We start from the raw sequence: 17,780 nt of genomic DNA, 5'->3' as shown, positions 1-17,780 counted from the left end.
ATCTGTTGGTAAACCCATTCATGCTCACATTCCATATAATACTACTAAGAAAAATAAAAATAAAAATGTATGTAGGTGTGAAAGTCTGACACGTTTTACGCAAATGCTTCGTTGTGATGAACCAATCAAATATGTTACTATCTACAGATCAAGCACACATTGTGAACTGTAGGCTCCTGATAAGGATCTTATAGTCATAGTTTTAGGGACGTACAGGAAATGACAGCTGCACTTCTGTCTCTATACTACTGATTAAGAGGGGACTGCTGACTTTAAGACAGTTAGTTCAACACTTTACATTTGAGGACCTCCCGTCCATAAAGATCAAGACAAAAAAGTAGGACCCCTGAAGTGAAGTCACAGACCATAACTGCAGAAAAAGGCGTCACTGAGATATCACCATGTCAGGTGAATGCATTTTGACAACTGTACATATGTAGATACATGTATTACTGACTTGTTAAAGAAATGTTTTTGTGATCCTTCATGACGGTTGCTTAATACACTGTTGTATCCATTTCCACTTACAGTAGGCTAATTGCGAAAGCTGTAATGCAGTACACTTAATTTATTTGGATTTGGATTTTTAGTAAACAAAGAGATTATTTTTATTTTCTGATGTTAAAATTGCTTGTGAAATTGAAGAAGTGTGAAATATTGTGCACTTATTAAAGGATCTTTGTCTTCATACTTTTTGTACTTTTCAAACACATAGCCTTTAAACATTTATCAACCGAGGTAGATAAAATAACAAAGAGTTCAAAGGAACTGAAATCTGAAGTAACTGAATTGCCATTTCCATATCCAAAAATATATATCTAAAATAATTCTATATGGAACGCATCCGTGATGATGGACAATATACAGCCAATTGATTTCTGATAGACATGCAGCCTCATATGAGCAACTTGATACCAGTGTTTGCACTAGTTTATATTTTATACAGTGTTTACATTATTTTGTCTATCTCTTGTAGATTGATGTGTAGTTGTGACAATGTTTCTAACAAGGCAGAAAATGATACGTAAAGACCAGCAGGAGGCATAATCCCCTCCATCAGTTCACTTTGAGGGTAATTCACCCAAAGTCACTCACAGTTTAGGGTTTGATGCTGATAGATTTGGTTAATTTTGTTGTATTTCTGTTTTAAGGTATCCATCGCTGAGATTTCTGCCTTTTCACCCACAGCGGAGTTAAATATAATTTTGTTAGTGGTGCTCACAGATTTGAAAAATGACATTTACAGCAGCCCCATTAAGTGAATAATCACAGACCTCACGGTAAGCAGCTTTCATTGGAACTGCTTTCTGCCAAATAGGCCGTCCCTATATAGTAGTCACTGCCATCATTCCATTCACCTCCACTAGCAGCATGCATGCAACCTGGCCATTGTAATGTCTACTACAGGCCTTTAAAGTGCATGGATAAAATCTAAAATAAGGTCGGAAGTGATGGCAATATGTTGTTAAAACAAATTCCCTGTCTGTCTGCAGGTGCTGGAGAAAATGCCACCATACTGTATGATTATTCATCTTATTATGAGGGACTCTTTCCGGACTTCGCTCCGTGTAGCAATGCCAATTTGAAGGATTTTTCCAAGGTGTTTCTGCCCACTCTCTACAGCTTGGTTTTCATCATCGGCTTCATAGGTATGTTTGTGCGTGTGTGTGTGCGTGTGTGTGTGTGTGTGTGTGTGTGTGTGTGTGTGTGTGTGTGTGTGTGTGTGTGTGTGTGTGTGCGTGTGTGTGTGTGTGCGTGTGTGTGTGCGAGAGAGAGAAAGAGAGAGAGAGAGAGTTAGAAAGAATGACCACGACTTTATTAATGATTCACAGTAATCTATGGGTTTTAATGGGTTTTTTTTCTTTTCTTTTCTCTCTTTTGTGAAACACAGGTGAAAATATATCAGCCTCATTGTTTCTAAACATTTTTTTTCCATCTGTAAAAAACATGTTGTTGTAATACTCATTTCAGCCACAAGAGGCTGAAGTGCAGCACTAAACCACGTTCTGTTCTAAACATGCACTCTAATGAATGCACTCTAGTGAATTCTAAACACAAAGTACATAGATTGTGTGTAAGCAAGTTATGTAACCTAACAGTCTTTCTTTTGGCTAGAAATGTATTTTAATTTGAGCCAATCTTCTAACAATCTTGTAGCGCACATGACGGTAGTGTTACATAACTTGCTAACAAACAATGTATTTTGTGTTTAGAGTGCCTTAAGTAGTTAAAGCTCACCTTTTTTCACAGATGGAAAAAAAAATGTCTTGCTCGTCTCTAAGAGCTTCTGTAGTTACCTGACCCATTTAACAGGTTATTCCCCCTTCTCTCAAGGCAATGGCCTGGTGGTGTGCGTCCTGGTGAAGCATCGCAAGCAGACCAACTTGACAGACATCTGCCTCTTCAACCTGGCTCTCTCAGACCTCCTTTTCATCTTCACGCTGCCTTTCTACTCCCACTACTCTGTCGTTGGTCAATGGACTTTTGGTGACCTGATTTGCCGTTTTGCCTCTGGTACCCACGACACCGGGTTCTTTAGCAGCATCTTCTTCATGGTTGTCATGACGCTGGACCGCTACATGGTCATCATGCACACTCACAAGGTGGCAAAATATCGCACCCTGAGGGCAGGCATCGCTCTGACTGTGATCATCTGGATGCTGAGCTTGTGTGTCACTTTACCGGCTTTTATCTTCACAAAGGTGACAAATCAGTCTCAGGGGCTGGCTTGTAGCTTTGTCCCGGAAAACGACGCCTGGAGGCTTTATAACATCTTCACATTGAATGTATTGGGTCTTGTGATTCCCTTGTTGGTGATGATAGTTTGCTACTCCAGGATCATCCCCATACTGGTGAACATGAGGAGTGCAAAGAAGCACCGTGTTGTCAAGCTGATCATCGCTATAGTGATGGCCTTTTTCTTATTTTGGGCTCCATATAACATCACCCTTTTCTTGGGCTTTCTAAAGTCTGAAGGTATACTGCCGAGCAATTGCGACATGGAAGCAAATTTAAGGCTATCAGCAACGCTGACTGAGACCTTTGCTTACACTCACTGCTGCCTGAACCCCATCATATACGCCTTTGTGGGACAAAAGTTTATGAAACGAGCCGCGCAGCTGTTGAGGACATGGGTGCCTGTGATTCACCTTCCCTACACCAGAGATTTGTCAGATAGTACATTCAGGAAAAGCTCATTTGCGTCCAGGTCCTCTGATACCACCTCCAGTTTCATCATGTAGGAGGTGGAAGGCAGGATTTGTTGCATATGTTATGTTTTATGGATGTCATCTGTAGAGTTGACATGTTTTGATCTGGGTAGCCTTGTTATTACTGCCAACTATATCATCCTGACTTGTTAAATTTGCATTATGTTTTCCAGTTTCCACCTATGGCAGCGTTATCCATCAGCATTGTCTAATAATAAAAAGCTGCTTGTGCATGTACATATTATCTTTAGTCCTATGTGCACTGGAATATTTTGTTTTGAGATGGCAGATGTGTAGGTCCATGACGTATGATTTGATGAGCATCATCATCATCATCTATATGATCTAAAGTATTGTCAGAATGCTTCCTGCTGAACAGTGACTGAAACCATGAGCCTCTTGTTTGGGTAAGCCTGTAACCACAGACTTTGTTTCCGTATGTCTGTTATTATGATCACACATTAGTTTATCAGCCTTCAAGTTGAAGGATAACAATTCATACTGTATGGAAAAAATACTATTTCTAAAGAAACAAAATACCTTCAAATAACAATTGATGAGGAAACCTGGCCTTATGTTCTGGGAAGGGTTCACTCTTCGTCTTTGTGTGCTCGACACTCTCGGATTAAATATAAAGTGGTTCATTGTGTACATTTATATGAATTCAAATATACCCAAAAATGAACCCCATTTTGTGATAGGTGTAAGTCTGCGAAGGCAACGCTGAATCACAATTTTGCTCTGTCCCAACTTGGAAGAGTATTGCTATTTTTGAAGTTCTTGCAGTCAAAATTTATCCAAACTCTCTTATTTCACTGTTTGCAATTGTTATTTTATTATATATTATTATTTTTATTGTTGCCTTTATTACCCTGCCGGCACATTATCTGATACTTTTAAGGTAGAAGGAAGCTGCCCCACCCTCAGACTCTCACTGGATAAAGGATGTGTTGCCTAATAACTTTTCATATCTAAATCTTATCACAAAATGCCTAACTATGATCTTTCATTGTGTACACCTTGACGTACGTGCATACATTGCTGTACATTCTTTTTTAAAGAAGTTTTATTTACAGTTTAATTTTCTGAGTGACAGCAGGTGAAGGGGATGTTCGATGTGGGGTGGGAATGGTGTTTTTGTTGCAATTTGTGTACATTGTGAAATTCAATTTAAAAAAAAACTTTTTTCACTTTCCTTGTGGAAAAACTATTTAATTGAACAAAGGCATAAAGTTTTGACTCATCATACCTAACAAATCTTTTTCACATTTTCTCAATATTGTTTTAATGTTTATTGTTTTGGTAATTTTAATATCATTTCAGATGTACACAGTCTGTATAGTCTGTACTTTATTATACAATGTTAACTTTATGCTTAATGCTCATGTTAACGCGTTTTTGTTCATTTTCATGTTATGATTTGTTGTTTAAGTAGTTACGCTTGCCAGTGGTGATTATCAAAGTTTTACATCTATTCTCCTAGAGTACCAAACACAACGCAATGTGCTCATTTAAGATAAAAGTCATACTGTAGCACCCTTGAAATACTACTTACTTATTTACTCTACTTTGTAATTTTCATGTTTTGCCCCATACTGTACATTGTACATGTAGTGAACAGTAGTAACTTTTTTCAGTGTATCTGTAATAACAAATGAATGACAAGCTGCATCTTTAAATCAAATTAAACAAACTAGTGCAGTGATTATTCAGGGCGTGCCTGTTCAGAGTGGGTGGATTGCTTGGCCCCGGATGCACTGCTTGCAGCATTCTTCAAAACTGCTCATCTGTTTGAGTTCACACTTGACACTGCACTACCTTGAGTGACTGCTCAACAATACACAGGTCAATTATGAAGTTGATTGGATGAGAATTTCTTGAGAAATGGAGAGGACAATGCACAGACAGACACGGATCCCTTCCTTTGTAGTTAGATGATGCTGCTAGAGCGCCACCTATTGCCAAATGGCACCAAATGTGTCAAGGTAATTTAACAAGTCATATCTACAAATGTCCACCAAATGTGCTTGCAATAGTACAAAACGTTCAGGCGATATGACATTTTTTATTATATCAGCCCTGCCAACTTTGAGGGCCAGCTATAGCAAAACTGTATGAATTATCAAAAATCTGAAAGAGTCACTTTTTCCAGCTTGGTTCAGAGATTGGTTGTTTGGTGATAATTGTATTAAGGGTCACAAATCAAAAGATTTTTTAGGACATAGCTTATTAGTACCATGACATCTGCAGCTTGTCCTATTGTGAGGGCCGTTAGTTGAGGAGAATGTATTGTAGCCTTTACATTTGACTAAACATGAGCATACTGAAGTAAGTTAAGTTGATCCATAATGATGTAATATAGAGTTAATTAATAATAACTCCTTTAAAGATTCAGGTATTACTTATTTTGTATTAAAAGTACACAAAAATATTGAAATTGATACTTGTAAAACAAAAACAAAAAATTTCTGTAAATCCTGAGCTGAATGCTATATTCAAAATGTCAAAGAAAAAGAAAATAGCTCCTCATTTGAATACATTCCCCCCTGTGCTCCTTTCCTACCACATGTTAACACAAGAAGGGACATTTCTCAGAAAACACCTCTGTGCAGTTTTGCAGAGGAAACAATAAAACCAAAAGTTCGCCTTACCAGAAATGTGCTCTGCAGCAGGATTTGACACAAAAAGGGAGCGAAGCAGGTTGACAGGATGACATGTAAGCTTGATGCACAGCAAAAGAACACACAACTTCAAGAGCAGTGTTTGGGCAGATGCGGTAAGCACAATAACATTTCAATTTTTAAATGATTAGCTGCTACTGACTAGAATTCACCTCTTTCACCTCCTACACCTATACACACTGTGTAGTTGAGGATTGTGTGTGTGTGTGTGTGTGTATGTGTGTATGTGTGTGTGTGTGTGTGTGTGTGTGTGTGTGTGTCAGCCACAGGAAGTGAGGGTCGGCATGGGTGTCAAAGCAAGTGGTTCTGTGTGTGCGAATAGTGACAGTAAAGAGTTTGAGATGTGGTTTGAAAGAGATCACGTGAATTTGATTATGGTCAGAGTTTGAGCAAGTTAATGATATTCATAGACAGATGAGCATTAATTCTACATCTGGTGGTGAGGTAGAAAGTCAATAATGTGAAGTTATCTGCGGTAAGCAACAAAGTGAATACTATTGCTATGGCTTTCCTTAAGATTTGGAAAATTGTTTTAGGTTTGAATCTGTAACTTTGTTACAGAAGCATTTCAGACATGACTCACTAAATGATGATTATATCTGAAAGGTGCAACCTAAAGGGCAGGAAAGTCCAGGATTATCTCTGAATTCCCTCACACAATGTTTTTTCAAGTGACTTAATCTGAACAAAATGTTCAGTGTGGAACATATGGAGTTCAGTTATCACGATAGTGGAGCATTGGATCTATCAAAATAAAGAGGAACATCTGCTATTTCAGTTTCATGAAGATTTGTGAGTGAGCAAATGAAGTGAAGAAAATAGAATCCGGTATCTCATTTTTGATACCGTGAGTAGTTGCACATTCCCTTTTATATTTAAAAGATTAAGCTAATTTGGCTTCACATTAAAATGAGAAGACATTAAAGTCAATCTTAAGAGAAGAAGAATTGATTTGATTTGTATTAATATCTATGGGACTGTCATAGATGTCCTGTGATGTCTGGTTGACAGTAATTGGCAAATCAAAGCTGAATTAACTGTTAAGCTCAAGACGGTTGGGTAATTTTTTAATTTGTTGATTGATTGAATGTCTTGGAGGAAATTAAAATAACACATCTCACAGAACAACCCAGAGTTGTGTTAGGTTTGAGTTCAACAGCTTGGGCATCACTTTTGAAGGACAGAGCAACTCAATGCCTCTTATGTCACTCATGTGCATCAGACTTGAGCCAGCGCTGCAGACTTGTGATTGCCTTCGTTTAATACCATCCATTCATTATCTTCAACCCCTCGTCCCTAAGGGGGTCGCGGGGGGCTGGAGCCAATCCCAGCTGATATTGGGCATGAGGCGGGGTACACGCCAGTCTATCACAGTTTGTTCAATACCATAGACAGTAAAGATGACAGTCAATCTCATCTCGATCAACATCCTTATTGCCCCCTGGTGACTGGCTGTAGTATTGGTTCCGCATAATTTAATTTAATTCAATTCAATTCATTTCAATTTTATTTACAGTGCCAATTCATAACAAAAGTTATCTCAGGACACTTTACAGAGTAGGTATAGACCACACTCTATGACTTATTTATGATAGATAGCTATGATACATAGACCCAAAAATTCCCCCTTGAGCATACAGCGGCAACCAAAACCTTCCCTTTAACAGGCAGGAATGTTGGACAGATCCAGCTCTATGGAGGAGGGACATCTGTCTTGACCGGTTTGGGAGGAAGAAAAGGGAGGAAAAGAGAAAGAGAGAAAAGACAGACAGATGGACAAAGAGAGACAAATACAGACACAAAGACAGACAGAGAGACAGACCCAGGGATGCAAGCAACCACAAAATCTATATCTATCTATAGTAAGTCCCCGCATAAGTCCTGCCCCCTACATGTTAGTAAATGGGACATGGGCCAAACTAAAAAGTAAAAGTATACCTCAACACACGGGTTCTGTCATTTTAGGTAGTTGTTATCACGCTGCTGTATGTTCAAATGTTAATTTTTTTCTTACTGGATGCTATCAAAATGGTGTGAAATGTCATGACGCATTTGATTGCCCGATCCCTACTGATCCCTACTGATCAGAAATTAGAACATGGTAGCGCCCGTATCGGTGATAGTTTGGCTTCGATTTTTGTATAGTAGGTGGTAATAATACCAGAACCAACATAGTTCACTGAGGTTGGTATAGTCAGGAACTAGAAAAGTTTAAATTTTTAAATGTATATTATCAACATTATTATAACTTGTATGTCATTTATATATATATATTTTTAAGATTATATTTTCGTCAGTTTTCAAGCCTTTTACTAGATAGGACAGACAGGAAATATGGGTGAGAGAGAGAGGAGGAGACATGCAGCAAAGGGCCACAGGTCAGAGTCGAACCAACAGCCGCTGCTTCGAGGACCATCAGCCTCTTTACATGGGGCAACTGCTCTAACCACTGTGCTTTGTTAATAGTAGGATGTCACCTATAGTCACCCAGACTCCTGCACATGTTCTCTACATCGAGGAGCACAGTGGTTTTTGACTTCATGCCTCACTCTCGATCTTTTGTACGTTGTGTGGTTTTGTTTTGTGTCTCATTGAATACCATTTAATAATGTGTTTACCCAAAGTAATCTTTGTGAGTTATTTTCCTCCTCACACAGCAGTATGAACGTATCAGAGAACGAGCCATCTCTGTACTCGGACATGTACGACTATTATAATGACACCTGTGATCAGTATCCCGGTCTGGAGATGCCTGATGGATCCACGGTCTTGCTGGTTGTTTACTACATGCTGTTTTGTCTAAGTCTGTTAGGTATGTTCAAATTGAGCTGAATCTTAAAGAGTAAAAAAAAACTTGTATCACTCTCTTCACACATTCTAATGTGCATTTGCATTTTAGGCATTTAGTTGAAAATGATGCAACAGTTCTGTTCTACCGTTTGTAGACAACTTGTAACAAGAAACCTAAAGTAACGACTAAGAATTATAATCTATTTCACAGGCAACACCACAGTTCTCTGGGTTCTCTTGCGGTACATAAAGCTGAAGACTATGACAGATGTATGCCTCCTCAACCTGGCCCTGTCTGACATCATACTGGCTGCATCCCTGCCCCTCTGGGCCTACAATTCCCAGAACCTTGCATCATGCAAACTGATCACAGGAGTCTATCAGGTGGGGCTTTATATATTTATTCATTTATTAATCATTTTTATTATTTAGAATGTAAAACAATAACAAATCTCTCATAATAGACAGCTGTTCTTGGGTGATTTGTGAAACAGGCCTGTCGATGATTTTTTATTACCCCTCTGCTCCTCTCAACAGTTGGGCTTCTATAGTGGGACTTTGTTTGTCACTCTAATGAGTGTTGACCGATACCTGGCCATCGTCCACGCTGTTGCAGCCATGCGAGCCCGGACACTTCGCTATGGAATCACAGCCAGCATCGCAATCTGGATTATATCTGTCATCATGGCACTCCCTGGCGTGATATTTGCCGCCTTGGAAATAGATGCAGATGACAGCAGCTTCCAGTGTCAGCCACTGTACCCAGAGGACAATCAGCAGTTTTGGAAGATGCTGCGTAACTTCAGTGAGAACACTACAGGACTTTTCTTGGGCCTCCCCATAATGATTTTCTGCTATGTGAAAATCCTTGTTGTGCTGTCCAAGTCCAGGAACTCCAAAAAGGACAGAGCTGTGAAGCTGATATTCACCATAGTGTGTGTGTTTGTGGTGTGCTGGGTCCCCTACAATGTCATTGTTTTCCTTGAAACACTGCAGCTGTTTCTGGAGACCCTGAAAACCTGCGAGGCTTCAAAAGCAATCAGCTCTGCCATGGGCTTTGCTGAGATCATTGCACTGTCTCACTGCTGTGTAAATCCAGTAATCTATGCATTTGTGGGGGAGAAGTTTAGGAAGTCCCTTGGTCAGGTGCTGACTAGATGCTTGAGTCACCAGAGCAGAGGGACTTTCAGCTACAGAGACACCTCAGAGAAAGAGACTTCCAACACACCAGTAAAATCAGATTATTAAGAATGATAAAGACACCTGGCTACAAAGATGGCAATGTGTGTGTGTGTGTGTGTGTGTGTGTGTGTGTGTGTGTGTGTGTGAGCTGAAAAATGGTATTCAGACTATTCTCAGTAAGAACAAGGACATTTTTTACTTTGAAAGTGAATGGACTTTCAAATCATGTAATTCAAAGTAAATTTGTAACTTTTGTAAATTGTTTATTTTATTGGTTTTGTAAAATAAAGAACATAAAACTTGATTGCTTCTTTCTTTTCATAGTAAGTGAGAAAAAAAATATTCATATCATTTATCTGAGTATAAACCACCAATGGATGTGTGTGTGTGTGTGTGTGTGTGTGTGTGTGTGTGTGTGTGTGTGTGTGTTTGTGTGTGTGTTTGTGTGTGTGTGTGTGTGTGTGTGTGTGTGTGTGTGTGTGTGTGTGTGTGTGTGTGTGTGTGTGTGTGTGTGTGTGTGCGTGCGTGTGTGTGCGTGTGTGTGTGTGTGTGTGTGTGTGTGTGTGTGTGTGTGTGTGTTTGTGTGTGCACGCATGTGGGGTGTTGTGGATGTGGTTGATGCTTCTTAGAGCTGAAAAATGGTATTCAGATTATTCTCAGTAAGAACAAGGACATTTTTTACTTTGAAAGTGAATGGACTTTCAAATCATGTAATTCAAAGTAAATTTGTAACTTTTGTAAATTGTTTATTTTATTGGTTTTGTAAAATAAGGAACATAAAACTTGATTGCTTCTTTCTTTTCATAGTAAGTGAGAAAAAAAATATTCAGATCATTTATCTGTGAGTATAAACCACCAATGGGTGTGTGTGTGTGTGTGTGTGTGTGTGTGTGTGTGTGTGTGTGTGTGTGTGTGTGTGTGTGTGTGTGTGTGTGTGTGTGAAATGTCATAAGCGAGTCATTTTATGCATCACCACGCAGTCATTCTTGGTAGCTTGTAATTATTGACAAGAAGTCTGCAGGGCAGAATCCCTGTGTCATATAACAACAACTTACCTGACTAACAAGCTAGTGTTTGGTAAACTGGGCCTTCAATTTAGTTACTGAGTGAATCAAAATAATGAATAATCATTTGAAGATCTGTAAAATGTGATAGTGATATCTCAATTTGAGCTTGAGATATTAGTCAGAACATTTCCCTGCAAAAATAAGTAATTTACTTCCTATTGTGTTGTTTTGAAATAAATTTCCATCTATATGGCACTGACGTGTGAGTAGTATCACTTCTGCAACACAACAGCACAAATATGCACACAGAGCTCTGCAAGCTTTCCAGCTGTATGTACCTGCACGTCTGGTCCGAGTTTCATTGCATTTGTGGTTCTGTGTATTTGCAGACACAGTTTGCTCTTAAGATTAACGTTTCAAAAGTATGCTCTTGAAACCTTCATGAATGCATTAGCAGGAAGTAAGCCCACAAGCCCACCACCCTGTGGTATATTTTTTTTTTGGCAACCAGAGAAGGTATGAGTAGTGTTTCTCATTTATTGTGCATAGTTCACAATGAGCTTTGATGCATAGCGGACAGTTTCTTTCATCTGGCTGCCCACCTCAGCATCTTGTGATCCAGAATGAACTCCACTATCCATTATCTTGATAACAGCACTGGCAGGTAATTCATTTTACATGTACATGCTTTATTGGTACGATTTGTATTGGATAATAAGCTCAACAGGTGTTAGAATAAATTGATTAACCCTGACCCTTAATTTACTCTATCACTGTGTCATTCTTGACATTATTAGTCCAGTTATTATAGTTTTAGCTGGCTCAACGCGTTTTTTTTTGTTTGTTTGTTGGTCACAACAGATTTCAGTCTATCATTAATTCAAGCAAATCCCACATTCTAGGGTATGTGTGCCAAATACAGTTGTCTGTAATTTGCCCAATAATCACTTGCACGTCTTCCACAACATTTTGAGAAGTACAGCTCACTCTACTCTATGACGAAACAACTTTTCAAATTGGCATTGGCCAATTTACTGACACAATACCAAGGCTTTTAAGCATGAATTAAATGTTTTGTGTGAGTTGCTACCTTTTGCACACATGCAATAGAGTTGTGGTGTCCCATGACAGTTTCACAGCTTAGAAAATTTTAAGATTATTTAAAAAAATGAGCCAAAGTAATTGAGAAAAACTGTAACACACAATACAATTCAAGTATTTGAATTCAGCTGATTGGGACAGTCTTATACGCTTTATCCTACGAATGGATTGACGATTTACTCTGTCACTTTAAATGTAATATTATCCTAAAAACTACTGTATATACTAATTACTAAGAAACTAACAAAAGTAATCCCTTTTGATCATCCCACTGTTACCAACACACACACGCACAGACACAGACACAGACACACACACACACACACACACACACACACACACACACACACACACACACACACACACACACACACACACACACACACACACACACACACACACACACACACACAGACAATGCAGTTGTCAATGAAAGTAACAACTGTACATCCCTGTAATACACTACTTTGCACTTACTGAATGGAGCTCAACCTCTCCACTCAGTCTGTTGCCCGCTTGGTTGACAATAAACTACAACTCCCATCATCATTAAAAAGTCTGTCTCCTGGGGTGCCCCGGTGGCTCAAAGATTGACCAGGTGCCCCATATACAGACGCTATAAATTCTTCCGCAGTGGCCCAGGTTCGACTCTGAACTGCAGCCCTTTGCAGCATGTCACCCCCCCCCCCCTGTTTCTTGTCAATTTTGTACAGTGTAATAAAGCCATGAAAGGATAAAAAAAAAAATCTGTCTCTGTTTTGATATCGAGACCACTAGCGGCAGAAAATTGCAGTATACATTTAATCCCCATCCATGCCCCAGCCACTTTACCTCTCTCCAAGTGGCCTGCGTGTAACATATGCTTAATACAAACAGTTGAGGGTAAGTAAATGTGGGGAAGTGAAATTCCTAATAATGCAGCACTTGTGTATTTAGTCAGTGTTCTACCTCGTGTTTTGAGAATGTGTTGCTGTTGGATCAGCTTGTAAGTGATGCTTTGCTGATTGCATTCTCTTTCTTATCTGTGTATGGATTCAAACCTGCTCTACTGCACTGTGACATCTGTATGCATGGAATGTGGCAAAAACTAATTGAGCTGAATCACAGAAAGTCACTGGATTATTAGATATATTTTTTTTACCTATAATTATCAACATTACAGTATAAGAAACATTTAAACTGTTAGAGAAACAAAACAACTAGAAACAAAAAAAAAAAAAACTCATCCAGGGTGTTTCCACTCTCAGAAAGTAGGTCATTTTGTTTTTTCTATGCAGGAAGCTGACCATGGCTGCAACCACCTCTGCTATTGTTGTTTTCCGTGGAATAAGTGAGAATCCATCTATAGAAAATCTACCAAGGTAAGATTAAACCTTTACACACATACAGCTATATTGATGTTCTTTATCCCTGTGTCATAAAGTCTGTGATGTGTCCATCTAGGGTCTCTTAATTACATCCACTTTCCTCACTTGCGACTTTTCCTTACATCTTAGTCCCTAACACCAGGGATGCATGGAGAGAGACAGGAAACCATCGACGGACAGAAGAAATGAGGAAATTAGTTTTTAGAGACATGAGACGTCCATTCGTCAGCGAAGCGGTATCTGTTTCTGATGAGGGGCTGCTGATCACAACATGAACAGTTGGCTTTATCTTCTCTGACGCCATCCAAATCCACATGGACTCTTAAAGTCCCCCCCTTGAAGTGTTTTTTCTTCTGTTTCGGTCTGACATTGACTATAGGGACTTGTATCTGAGAATAAAGTTTTGTAACTACAGAGTTGTTTTCACATTCCTCTGCTGAAGGAGGAGACGTGGGATGAAGAGAAACACTGGATGTGCTTCCAGCTCCATTTCTTAGTTTGTTTTTTTACTTTTATGTGGTAAATCCATGTTAAACAAAACATTAATCATAGCAGAGTACTATTTAAATACTTGTCCGGAGTGAGACCTGCACCCACATGTACATTTCATACATTCACCATTTATCTCCGAGTTCTGCATGTGTGCAGAACTAAACATTATGCTTCTGAAATAACCACTGAAAGCCACTGTTCCTGGTGCGTGAATGCGCACACATCATCTGCCTGGGGAAAAATGATCAGCTGTGCTGAGGCAGTGAACATCAGCTCTGCTCTCTGCTACATTTATAAAATGTAGTTAATATTTTCCTCAATGAAGTATTATTTCACAAACATGCAACCCATCCACTGTCAATTAGAATGTTTCCTTTTATGAACCCAACCACCCGATCGACAGTTTAATTGTGCCTGCGGACATTAAGTGCAAAACGTGCAGTTCATTTTGTCAGTTAACGGACTCTATTTAGCTATCATGGACCTTTACATGGAAATCAGTCCCCAGGTTGTTAAAGGCAACCAAAAAAGTTGTTGAAGGTCTAAATTTTTTTAGTTACGTAACAACCCGTTCACCCACTGGCAATAAAAAATAATATTAATACAAGCAAAATGTTTTTTTTTTTCATTTCTAATATGTATTTGCTGACATATGTTCCTTAATTAGGCTATGACATGACTGCATTATTATTGTTGCTTTTGTTTGCCATGCTGCTTATCTTAGTGAAAATGTTTTAAAAATATATATTGTAATCTCCATACCTACCTCACTTTTATATCTTTGTTTAACCAAATTACTTAAATTAATGAAAACTTCTCAATCGTTCATTTAACCTCGCTGGTTTTGTTCCTGTTTCTCACCAGCTCTACTGCTCTACCCTTCACTGATAACATCACTGTGACCCTTCCGGAGTACTACAGTTACTATGACTATCCCGAGGGTGACTTCGGGAGGTGTGTGTATGAGCGTCATGGGGCCAGTTTTCTTCCAGCCCTCTACGTAATTTTCTTCCTCCTGGGCCTTCTGGGTAACTCTCTTGTCATCTGGGTCCTTGTATGTGGGGTGCGACTCCGCAGCATGACCGACGTGTGCCTCCTGAACTTGGCTGTTGCTGACCTTCTCTTGGTGTGTACCCTTCCCTTCCTAGCCCACCAAGCCCGGGACCAGTGGCTGTTTGGGGATGCTATGTGCAAAGTGGTCCTGGGCATTTATCATATTGTTCTCTACGCTGGAATCTTTTTCATCAGTCTAATGAGCATCGACCGGTACTTGGCTATAGTACAGGCTGTTTACGCTATGAGAGTACGGACAAGGTTCTTTGGAATGATCGCAGCTGCTGTTACGTGGGTGGCTGGATTTTTGGCTTCTTTCCCAGACATGATCTTTCTCAAACAGCAGTATGGCGCTAATATGTCTCAGTACTGCTTCCCTGTATATCCCACAGTTGCTTTGAATGACAGCACTTTATTCAACCCTCACTTCTGGAGGATCTTCAGCCTTTTTAAAATGAACATTTTGGGTCTATTTGTCCCAGTTGTCATCATGGGTTTCTGCTACTCACAGATTGTCTGGAGGCTGCTGTACAGCCAGTCATCCAAGAAACAGGCCATCCGTTTAGTTCTCATAGTGGTGGCTGTTTTCTTCTTCTGCTGGGTCCCCTACAATGTTGCATCATTCTTCAAAGCACTGGAGCTATTGCACATCTATACAGGATGCGAAAGCAGCAAAGCCATCAGATTGGCTTTACAAGTCACAGAGGTCATTGCCTACTCTCACAGCTGCCTCAACCCCATCCTGTATGTGTTTGTTGGGGAGAAATTCAGGAGGCATATGCTGAGGTTGATAAACAGGGCTCCCTGCAGGCTGTGTCAGATGGTCAAGGTCTTCATACCTCAGGACAGAATCTACGGATCAGTCTACTCACAGACCACCAGCCTGGACGAGAGGAGCACTGCTGTGTGAAGCATGTTCCTGTTATTTCTGTCTGTGTGTTGTCATCTGCACAATAAGGGTATTTGGTTAATTTGCACTTCTTTTTCGTCATTTCACTTTTCACTCACACAATCTGGTTCAGGACATTAAGTCAGCCATCACAGTCAATGATCCAGTTTTAAGAATACTGGGAAGCACATGTGACTATGTGTCAGCTTGAGAGACACAAGCCTGATCTATGACCTCATGATTAGGGATGAGTGAGAATTCAATATGAGACTTTATTGTTTTAATGGAATCAATATTGTGGAAAAAAAAAATTGATTTTCGTGATGCACAACTACGTTGTCTAAATTGACAATAAAAAGCACATCAACTCAAAGATCTCAGAAAATGTATGTATATATATGGGTATATTATTTGAAAATAGCAGTTTTGGTTCTATAATCAAACTTATACACTTGTATGTATGTCATTAGCTGCATGAAAAAACAGTGTACCTTGATACAATTATTTTCCAACAAAAAGTTGGGATGTTGATCAGAATTTAAAAAGAAACAGAATGTGATGATTCACTGAAACCCCAAATTAAATTGGAAATAGCACAAAAACAATTGAAAATGTTGAAAATGTCATTCATTCTTTGAATTTGATGCCAGCAACACTCAAAAAAGGATTGGGACAATGGCAACTACCGACAGTAAATGTTGTTCATTGTTTATTCTGCATGTATTACAACAGCATGGCTTAGGAGTAAAAGAGTCTGGGTGCTGTCCCGACTTGTCTCACCCACTGAAAATGTTTGGCACTTTATAAAAAGTAAAATACGACAAAGGAGATCCCAAACTGTTGAGCAGCTGAAATCCTACATCAAGTAAGACTGTAGAAAACAATCCGCTTTGAAAATGACACCAACTGGTCTCCTCAGTTCCCAAATTCCCAAAGTGTTGTTAAAAGAAGAGATAATGCAACAGAGTGGTAAACATGACCCTGTCCCAATGTCGTAACCCATCGGCTACCTGTCTGGCAGCAGATAAGCTAATATTTATTATTATAAATATTATAATATATACAAGTCACTTCCTCTTCAGAGCAGTGGTCATTGTTAATGGTAAATACTCGGACTGCAAATGGAAACTAGACTGCTTCCACTACCCAAAATTTGTTTCGTTGCCTACAGATTCTGCTTTCACATGCATAATCTGTTTTTAGAGATTAGATTCTACCCCAGCTGTTTTAAAAACATGTTACTGGAAACAAATTCTAAATGAGGATATATCTGAAATCTGAAATTTTGTCGTTCATATGGGGTTTCAATGATTTGTAAATCATTGCATTCTGTTTTTTATACACAGCACATTTTACACAGCGTAATTTAACTCTCTTGGAAACAGGGTTGTACAATAAATGTATATATCTTTATACTTTTATAAGTTCTATAAACAACATGAGAATGTATAATGGAATTGTACTATATATAGGGTTTTTAATACGTACTTTTGTTTGTTTGCTTTTGAGTCTAAGATTAAACGTTGCATCTGCACCCAAACTCTTACATCAGAAATGAATTTGAATTACATTTAGTGTTCCCTTTTTAATCAGGCTACTGGCTGAGACTGGGTGAGAAACTGTGTCAACTATAACAGCTGTTAACGTCAGCATAAGAAGCCTCAGTAACCTCATTCAATCATCAGCTGCCACAAGAAGCAACATACGCATTTCAACAAATCAGAGCTTAACTCAGATACTGACCATACTCCTTTAAGAGAAGCAAAACAAATATAAGCTTTTATCTGCACGTAGATGACCACTCTTACAGCTACATTGGTTTTGTGTGTGTCAAACTGTTGCACAGCTGTAGGACCTCAAGAGGAAGTGCTGTTTCTTTGTGTCTGGTTCTTCTACCCAGCGTCACAGGAAGGCAACAAGAGATAAGACGTTTTTATACTTGTTTCAATGGGAGATAAGGTGTGTTTTACAACCTCAAACCCTCCTAGGGTAATAAAAAACCAGAACTC

General features: G+C 39.1%; 2 protein-coding genes across 2 annotated transcripts; both read left to right on the top strand.

Annotated features, from left to right (window-relative positions):
* Positions 1 to 299: 299 nt before the first annotated feature.
* On the top strand, positions 300 to 9,928 carry LOC310950623 (uncharacterized protein; the record flags this gene model as incomplete). The annotated part of the gene is made up of 7 exons (XM_083918527.1): positions 300 to 408; positions 1,494 to 1,649; positions 2,335 to 3,228; positions 5,943 to 5,985; positions 8,548 to 8,702; positions 8,892 to 9,064; positions 9,218 to 9,928. Exons 1-7 carry the CDS (start codon positions 402 to 404, stop codon positions 9,926 to 9,928), a joined length of 2,139 nt encoding a protein of 712 aa, XP_083774653.1. The 5' UTR covers positions 300 to 401.
* Positions 9,929 to 14,812: 4,884 nt separating this feature from the next.
* On the top strand, positions 14,813 to 15,792 carry LOC310950226 (C-C chemokine receptor type 5-like; the record flags this gene model as incomplete). The annotated part of the gene is made up of 1 exon (XM_083917920.1): positions 14,813 to 15,792. The coding sequence occupies exon 1, from the start codon at positions 14,908 to 14,910 to the stop codon at positions 15,790 to 15,792; it is 885 nt and encodes a 294-aa protein (XP_083774046.1). The 5' UTR covers positions 14,813 to 14,907.
* Positions 15,793 to 17,780: the final 1,988 nt, after the last annotated feature.

The sequence above is a fragment of the Echiichthys vipera genome, assembly GCF_963691815.1.
Source record: "Echiichthys vipera genome assembly, chromosome: 8".
In the NCBI taxonomy this organism is placed as follows: domain Eukaryota; kingdom Metazoa; phylum Chordata; class Actinopteri; order Perciformes; family Trachinidae; genus Echiichthys; species Echiichthys vipera.
This window is presented reverse-complemented; position numbering and strand designations above follow the sequence as displayed.